At 18.9% G+C, this 9,490-nt stretch overlaps 2 protein-coding genes across 6 annotated transcripts in view; one reads left to right on the top strand and one right to left on the bottom strand.

The window, feature by feature from the left end:
• LOC102677770 (CD63 antigen-like) overlaps nt 1-2,205 on the top strand; it is a 5,222-nt gene extending 3,017 nt beyond the window's left edge. For 2 of the 3 annotated variants that reach the window (XM_031514362.1, XM_006624010.2), the window contains one exon: nt 1,843-2,205. In XM_031514362.1, the coding sequence (XP_031370222.1) occupies nt 1,843-1,861 (19 nt within the window). In that variant the 3' untranslated portion in view covers nt 1,862-2,205. Of the gene's footprint in view, nt 1-10; nt 46-1,842 lie in introns of those variants that run through there. The other variant, XR_004151618.1, reaches the window with a different exon arrangement.
• A 4,820-nt stretch (nt 2,206-7,025) lies between these two features.
• The window catches only part of LOC102677364 (ubiquitin-conjugating enzyme E2-24 kDa), a 3,621-nt gene continuing 1,156 nt past the window's right edge, over nt 7,026-9,490 (bottom strand). The window contains exons 2-7 of one of the 3 annotated variants that reach the window (XM_031514363.1): nt 9,189-9,201; nt 8,896-9,030; nt 8,765-8,815; nt 8,490-8,622; nt 7,723-7,870; nt 7,026-7,611 (exon numbers count right to left, since the gene is read on the bottom strand). In XM_031514363.1, the coding sequence (XP_031370223.1) occupies nt 7,514-7,611; nt 7,723-7,870; nt 8,490-8,622; nt 8,765-8,815; nt 8,896-9,026 (561 nt within the window). In that variant the 5' untranslated portion in view covers nt 9,027-9,030; nt 9,189-9,201 and the 3' untranslated portion in view covers nt 7,026-7,513. Of the gene's footprint in view, nt 7,612-7,722; nt 7,871-8,489; nt 8,623-8,764; nt 8,816-8,895; nt 9,031-9,188; nt 9,308-9,490 lie in introns of all 3 variants that reach the window. The other 2 variants (XM_006624007.2, XM_006624009.2) reach the window with 2 other exon arrangements.

The following is a 9,490-nucleotide window of genomic DNA, read 5'->3' as shown; positions in this document are numbered from 1 at the left end:
ATAATATATATATAATATATATATATATATATATATATTCTTTCTGTTCTTCTTTATGTAATAGAGTATTGCACAAAGCACATTATATATATTTTTTATTATGCTGCACAAAATAATATATAAAAAGTTGCTTTTATGCAAAATTAATGCTTTATTAGCATTAAATGTTTTATATTTAATATATATGTAAATAACCATTTATTATTTCGTTATTATAATTATTTAATATTGTTGTTATTACTATAATTATTATTATGATCATTATTATTATTAATACTAATAATGGTGGCAGTAAAAGTAGAATTATAATTTCTTTTTTATACAAATGAATTCATTTTTGAAACCAAAATTTGGTATCATATGCAACAAATATTTTTGTGCAGTATCATATATTTTATGACTGTTTCTTTAAGACTGATCATTTTTATTCTGTGTTAATTAAGAAGAATATTTTGTACTTTGTTTATAAACTGCACATGCAGATTCAATTAAAAACCAAAAATGATATAGTTATGTTAAGATTTCAATGTTAAATACATAAATAACATATTTGTCATAATATTTTTATTCATAGTCTTTATTTTTATTCAGTTGTGAAATATAATTATGAATAATAGTGTATGTTACTTTAATTTCTATTTGACTTTAAATATAATTTTGTGCGTAATTATTAAAAATATTATTTAATGTCAAATAGTTTTTGTTTTTTTTATCAAATAACTTCTTTGCAATTTTGAAAAATAATTAATTACCATAACTTCTTCAATTTTTGTATGGTATTTTTTATTATATTTTATGAATTATAAATATAATTTTTTTAAAATACCAAACAAAATATAAAATAAAGATAAAATATAAAAACAATATAACTTTTAATTGAAAAGTTATATTCGAATAAAAAATTAAAAGGCATTATGGTTAAATTATCAAATAAAATAAAATTAATATTTATAATATATTTTTAATTAAAATAACTATTTTAATTTATGTGAATTTTTTTTTTATCTATTTTTTTCAATTTGATATTTATACCATCATGTCTTTTAATCATTTAAATCATTACTATTTAAAAATAATATATGAATTATTATCATAAAAAAATAATTTAAGAAAATTTCTATTTATGTAAAAAAATAAAAGCGTTCTATTGTTTATATAAAGTTTACATAATGTTAATGCAATAAATTAAAATTGCAACCAGTAAATAAAATTATATAATTACACAGTTGTATGTTTAAAAAATTTTGGAAATAGTTCCATTTTAAATATGGAATAATTTATCTTCTATACTAATACGAGTTCAATATTGTCAATAAACAGCTGTGTTTTATTAATAAATGTATATTTCTTTAAAAATTAAAAACTACGTTTTCCTTTACAAGTGGATGTCAAATTAAACTATTAAAAATTATTAAAAAGTTATTAAAAAAAATATACAATACAAATAATATAATTTTATATAAAGAATATTAAATATTTTTTTTTTTTAAACATCTTTCATTATATGTAATATTTTTTTTATTTTTGAAATGAAATAATTATATAATGATATGTGTGAATTTGAAATATAATTCAATTTTCTCAATTTATAGTTATTAATATGAATATTAATTTGTAATTCATATAAATATATTATATTTTTATATCTTTATCTTTACATCTTTATTAAAAAATTTTTCCAGTTATTTTAGAATTAGAAGTTAGATTTTTTTCAATAAATGATTAAAATCCCTTTTTTGGAAAGCGTAGATATATCTTTTTGCTTTGCTACATGAGGTATTCAACATAATTTATTAAAAGCTGCGTATTATTACAGAAGATTTAATTAATTTCTACTTCCAGCGAGACTGCAGCACACTGATTCAACACCGAATAGGAGGCATTATAACTAAATATTATTCGTCGTGCATTCATTAAGAGAATAATTCTAGAGTCGTCGCAAGACCATTTATTTAGAATAGCTGCAGATTAATCAATATTTATCTGCAGTTTAGATTAAGAAAAAAGAAAATTATTGGAGAATATAATTCTATGTACTGCCATTATCTGCCAAATGGTTGAAACCAAATATCTTTTTCTTAAACTATACTGTTTTTAAATTGAAATTAAAACTTATGGCATGAAAACATAAAAAAGACTTAGAAAGATCACTATGTATTTGACTTGATGTTTGTTGCAATCCAAAATTGCAACATTTCTCAAAACTTGAAAACAAAATCGTCTTTCAAATTTTAATTATAAATCTGAAATTGATTTCAATTATTATATTTGTAAAACATATATTTTCTGCATATATTCAGAGCTGGATAAATATTTTGTTTCTAATTTTATTAATTTATTTAATTTAAAATAATAAATTTTTTAGATAAATAATATTTTTTTTTATAATTATTTCTACTAATATTCTACTTTATATTAAATATTAATAATAGAATAAACATAACAATAATAAAAGTAAAAAAGTAAAAAATAAATATTATTTATATAAATATATTTATATGTTAAATAATTTAGTTAATTAAAAAAAATAATTATGCTTTTAAGAATTAAATGATAATTATGAAATTATATAGATAGATAAAAAAATTAATGAAATATGTACAAACTAAAAACAAATTAAATTAAAAAAATAGTTACAATTTTTTTACAATTATCATAATTATTACAATTATCTTTAGTTTTAAGATATTAATAATAATTTTTATCCAGCTCTCAAATTAATTTAAAGATTTTTTACTATAAAATAAAATTTATTTTTGTTAATATATTTTAAAAGGACAAAAATTTTTCATAAATTTAACTATCTTCTTGATCTTATAAAAATTAATTTTAATAATTATATTTGTATAATTATATAATTCGCATAATTTCAGTATTAATCAAAGAAAAAATATTTTTTACATATAAAATTATATTTTTCAAATAAATAATATTAAACAAGAAACATATAAATTTATAAAATTTAATAATATTAATTAATTTTGTCGTAAATTATTGTATTATAATTTTATAACAAATTATATATTGGGACCAAAGTTTTAATTTCTACATTGAAAGAATTAAAGGAATTCAATATATAATTTAATACGAATGCTAAACAAATTTGCGACGATAAATGATTTTTATTATTCATATAGTACAGCTTCCAGAAATATTACAAAATTTATGAAATAAAATTGCAAATTTATGGCATTGCGTCGATTTAACGAATTCTATTATAATTATTGCAATTGTAACTGTAATTGTTTTTTTCGTTTGAAATCTCGCATATTTTGATAAATAGAAAGAAATAAAATCTAAAATATAAAAAATAATTATTGAATCGAATTGAAAATAATCTAAATTATTTATTATTTAATTATGATATATGTCTACAATAATTAATAGTAATATAATAATATATTAATATTTAATAATAATATATTAATATTTAATAAATCATTTTGAATATTTTTTTGACAGTATAAATTATTATTTTTATAATTATATTTTTTATTTTATATCTTATTTATTTACAAATTTTTTAATTAATATAATTATTTAATCAAATTATCTAAGATTAGATTACTTGTAACTAGTAATAACTAATCAAATCATTTGTTAAAAAGAAATTATAAATTTGTCTTATAAATGAAAGTAAAAAAATTTATATTTTTCACATATTTATATTCATATAAATTATAATTAATCATCAAGACAATCATGATTTGAAAAGAATATATTAAAAAATAAGCGAGGTTTCAATGAATTTAAAATAATGGAAAACACAAGCGGAGAAAAATATTTCTCAATAGATAATATTAAAGCATTAAAGTGTGCCTAATTTTTTGCAATGTATAAATTATCTTAATTTAATTGCGAATTGTTTTAGTTAAAAATTTAAATTTGTTCCTATAATAATTCAATATGTGGCAATTATTTGGAATATTTTATTTTTATCTTAACTATTTATTTAGTAATAGTTTTTAAATTAGTTTATTTTTTAAATTATTCACATTTTAAACATAATTAATTATTATATAAATCATTTAAAATATTTTTATGGTTTGTAATGTATCTTTTTTAAAAATTTTTAATTTTTACAATTTCTATTTCTCCCTTGAATATAATAAGACTTTAATCTGTAATATTAAGTTGTATAAATGTGTAGGTTTTAAAATATTCATGTTAAATTAATTTCAATATAAAAGCAATGTATAATTTCAGTAATACAAGCATTTGATTTTTAATTATATTAAATTTTACACAATAATAATATATTAAATGTTATAATATTAAGATCTTATCTGATAAGAAATATTCTCATTTAATGGTAATATTTGATCTATCAATTTCATAGAAAGAATTGTAATTCATAATTTGTATGTAATGAAACCGTAACATTTAAATGTTACTTTAAATAATTGGCTGATAGAAAGAAAAGACTGATAATAATGTAATAAAGAAAAAAATGAAATCAGTATTAAATGAGAAGTAAATAATTGTTTTTTGTGGCATTTAATCGCTTACAATATTTTTCTACTTGTAATTTAATTCATTAATCAATATATTATTAGTATTCTTTTTAAGACTTGATCACTTTAGCACATCTTGTTCATATAGCTTTTATCTATATAAATAAAATATATATTAAATAAGCATTATATTTGTATTCTCAATTTTAACCATTATTTCCATTAATTCATAATCATTAAAATAAAATTATATTTATCATAAACATATATTGATTAATTATATTTTATATTTTCAAAAAAATCTTATTTATATTTCATTTTTTCAAAAAAAAAAATACTATTTTAAGAGGAAATTTAAAAAATAAAAAGAAATTAATAACAATTCTATACGACCAAATTTACTTTTTTTTTTTTTATTTTGTTTTATATTCACTTATAAGATTAGTAGACTAACATTCAATAATCATATAGGATGCTCTCTTATAGCGTCTTACAACTATTTATTGAAAAAAAAAAAAATAAAAATAAATGAAATTTTCGCAGGGAAAATGGAGCAGGAATCCATTTAAACGATCTTTTATGTTATAATTTTTTTAACTATTGATTTAATCAATTAACACTCTTTTAAATTTCATTATTATATTTTTATTTTATAAAAGTTAGAAAGTTATTTAAATGTAAAATATTTTGAAAATTATTAAAATCTTTCCTCTTCTTTGATTGAAAGAATCGTTTAAACAATTTCCTTTACATTATTATGATAAAACACGTTTCATTAAAAATGTTTTTACTTTTTTAAACATTTAATTACAAAAGAACAAATTTCTACGTACGACCTATATACAATTTCAGGGGTCCAAAAGATCATCTATAGATCATTTTATTAAGAACCTCACAGAATATATTTACAAGAATCTCAACGACAGTAATTTCAATCAAATAAAGAAAATATCTTTGCGCGACATAAACTGTACAATAATTAATGATTGAAGTTAATTAAGACAATGAGTGCTCAGTTTCTATAAACTCTTAATTTTTTCGAGTTTTTACTATCATTAATTTCATTTGTAAGATACTAATAACTGAAAGATTTTTATGCTAATTTATTCGTTAGCAATATTAATAATTAATTGATACAAAATATGTTTCAATTTATGTAATTCATTTGTTTTCTATCTCCTCATATAAAAGAAATTTTATAAAGATATTTTTTCTTTTTAAATTATTTGTTAATATAATTGATAAAAAATTTAAGAATTATGATTTTTTGTCATTAACATAAAGAAAATTATTTTTATTTACAGTTACAGCAATTCAAGTATGGGCCCGATTAAAACATAATTTTTAAAGAGACATCTTGAATTTATTTTTACTAAACTAAATTTATAACAGATTGATCAAAATTAATTTTATTTTATATGATAATTATTTTTATCAAATAAATATAATGGAATAAATTAAAATTTATAATAGTCTTGAAAAAATGTTTTTCTTATTTTAATAAGATATATTTAAATCATACTTAATTTCAATGAGTTAATTTTATATAATAAGATTTTGTAAATTATATTTTGCGTAAAACTGATATAAAAAAAAAACCTAAAATTTTAAAAGGACCCTTAGATATCTCTACCAGCCTAATTTCATACAAGTCAGATTATTTGTATTGTTCATAATGTTGCCTAACCTATCAATATTATTATTCGGTATTTTTAATGGACATACCAATTTAAATACTATCTCATCGCAAATTTTTAAAACGAGCAAATGAACAGAAGAAACGAGAAAAAAAGAAAACATAAAGAAGCCTTTACTTTCATCTTTTCACCCTTAAGCTACATATTTACGAAAATTTGAAGTAAATGTTCATTATTATAAAAATAATTAATATTACAGAAATTCAAAATTTCAGTCCGTTGTTCTTGAAAAATAAATCATTTCTATTTTTGGAAGACATTATTGAATAATCTTTTAAAAAAATCTTGGGCAGTTTGAAAAAAGAATATATCATTAATTATCTATTAATAAAATTTATAATTTATAATAAAAATTTTTTCTTGGATTTAATATATTACACTAATAGCAATTATCAATATTAATATCAAATATATTACTTTATAACAATTCATTTTTTAAAAGAATATATAATTCTATTGTAAAAATTTATTAAATTGATATAAATATTTTATGTAAATTAAAAAAATAATATCTTGTAATTTTTTTCCAAAAATTTTTCACAAGATAAATATCTATAATAGAAAAAATTAATTTGAGACTAATATTGAGATTGTTTTTTATTGTATTCATAAGAATACATTCTGGAAGATATTTAAGAGCTGCAGGGTGAAAACGAAAGTAGTAAGGTAGCTCATGCACACACATTCATTCATCTTAGGCACATTTACATACTTGATATAAAAGCACATCACAATGATCGTATCGACGATCTTAAAGAGTCTTTCTTTATAGCAATCCTTCGATAGATACACATATACATACGATAATTTTTCGAAGGTGCAAAAAATTTAAATTATGATTATTCGAATGATCATTTGTATGTATTGAATGATCATTGTATTTCATAACAGTTCAACTATAAACTGAAATTTCAAAATTATAAAGAAATTTTTAGATATTTCTTCGAATAAACGAAGTTTTAACTTTTGTTAACATAACTTACTTTTCATTAATTTTATTATAATATATAATATTGGTTCAAGAAAGCGATTATAAATAATGAAAGAAAAATATATATGTATATGTACATAATTTATCAATTAAAATATATATGTGTGTAAAAGCATAAAGGAAATCGATCAAATAATTGATACTATAAATTGATTAGAAAAAAAATGCGAATAATTTTAATTATAATGTAGAAATATTACTATATTAAACAAATATAAACTTATAAATAATATTCGATTAATCGAAGAAATTTGATTAATTTATCAAAAATAATTGATCAGTCCGAATAATCAAAATTTTAATGTAGTTAAACAGTTTTCCTTAAGTTCGTCTTGAAGGAACAAGGAAGTCAACTTTTTTCAAAAAGTTATTCATGTGGCATAACGCTTAGTCCAAAGCCGTGCTATGCGATCGTGCTCTTCTCTATTTTGTAGATACTGTGTTGCTATACTTCCTACTAAAGGATCCGCTAAAATATGTAACAATTAATTTATTAATTTTCCTATATTATATAATATATTTATTGAACATAATTTTATATATATATATATTTAATAAATATATGATATATAGATTTTACCTGGATTACAGTCTGTTAAGAGAGAACAAATAGATAATAGAACCTTTGAGATAGTTAATGCAGGAGACCAATTATCTTTTAATATATCTAAACAAATTACACCCTGACTGTTGATATTACAATGATAGATTCGTGTCCGGAATGTAACCTAAAAACATTGTATTAGTGATTAATTATATATTAATAATTTCATATGTTTTTTCAGAACTTTTAAAATAACTATTTGTTAAATAAATCATTTGTAAAAAAAAAAGAAAATGTTAAAAAATTATTCTGTTATAACAGATTTTTTTATTCTATTATGCAACATAACTTACGAAAAAAAAAATAAATAGAAATTATGAAGATTTTATTTAAAATATCTTTTATATATTATTATTCTATATATATTAATTTGCTATATATATTGTCTTTATAAATTAAATGTAATATCCATTATTGAAACACAAAATATTTTAAATATAAATTATTGCTTTTTCCTATTTTAACTAAAAAACTATTTCTATTCATTTAGTTCTAATGAATTATAATTTAAAATTATATTATTATATATCAATAAATAAACAATTATTAAAATTTAGTTTCACATGATGATGATGATGATGATGATGATGATGATGATGATGATGATGATGATGATGATGATATTTATATATTAATTCTTTTCGATAAATGAAAAAAAAATAAAAAATAATAAATAATTTAATTTACAAAATTTGTTGAATAATTCATAATTGATATATTATTATAATTGATTATAGACATACCTTTGGAGGTTTAAAAGGATATTCTGGAGAAAAATGTATATCTAAAAAAAATACTCCTCCTTCATAAACTGAACCAGGAGGTCCAAGTATTGTTGATACCCATTCATATAAATTGTCTCCCTTAGGTCCTGCGCTATAAGATAAATACTAAAGTTATATATATTATTCAATAATTTTAAATATAAAAAATAACAAAAATCAGACTTTAATTTTACAGTACAAATTATTTTAAAATAATAAAAGTATTAGAATAAAAATTAAAGAAAAAATCAAACCTGCAATTTGGTGGTGGGTCTAATGTGATTTCTGCCAATTCTTTTTGTATCCTGCGACAAGAAGATTAGTTTAAGCTCTTGTTAAGTCTCCATGGCAGAGTCTTTTTAATTTTGGATGATGGATGTGCTACCTTTTGGCGGATGTTCCTAAAGCTTTTGACATCTTTGGATTAGGCTTCGCTTCTTTGCTCTCTGGCTTATTGTCTGCCAGTGATGAACCACGCCCCCGGCCAGTTCCACTGGAACCTGCGCCTGATGACATGGCTCTAAAATAATTTATTTTTGTTATAATAATATAACATATTTTTTTCAAAAAATAGACTAGTACTTAAAAAAAAATTTTTTAATAAAATATTTATCATTTTTTTTATTAAAAATAAATAATAAATAAGTAAAAAATTATGAATTAAATAATTGAACAAACCTTGTGTTCTTAACTATGGATATTGCGAATCTCTTCAGTCAATATACGTAAAAGAGAAATACTTTTAGTATTAACGATAGTCTATCTTCACCAAAAATTAAGGAATGAATAATTTTTACCTAAAATTTGAATAAAATATGAGAAAATTATATGTAAGAAGATATTTTAGTACAATTTATTTTTATAATATAAAAATACACATTAATTAATAAATATATAATAGATTATGCTAAGGTTAACTAAAAATATATTGAATTGATAAATATAAATTTACATAAAAATTCAAATAGAAATTATAAAAA

This window comes from Apis dorsata, unplaced genomic scaffold (genome assembly GCF_000469605.1).
Source record: "Apis dorsata unplaced genomic scaffold, Apis dorsata 1.3 scaffold_983, whole genome shotgun sequence".
Taxonomy (NCBI): domain Eukaryota; kingdom Metazoa; phylum Arthropoda; class Insecta; order Hymenoptera; family Apidae; genus Apis; species Apis dorsata.
This window is presented reverse-complemented; position numbering and strand designations above follow the sequence as displayed.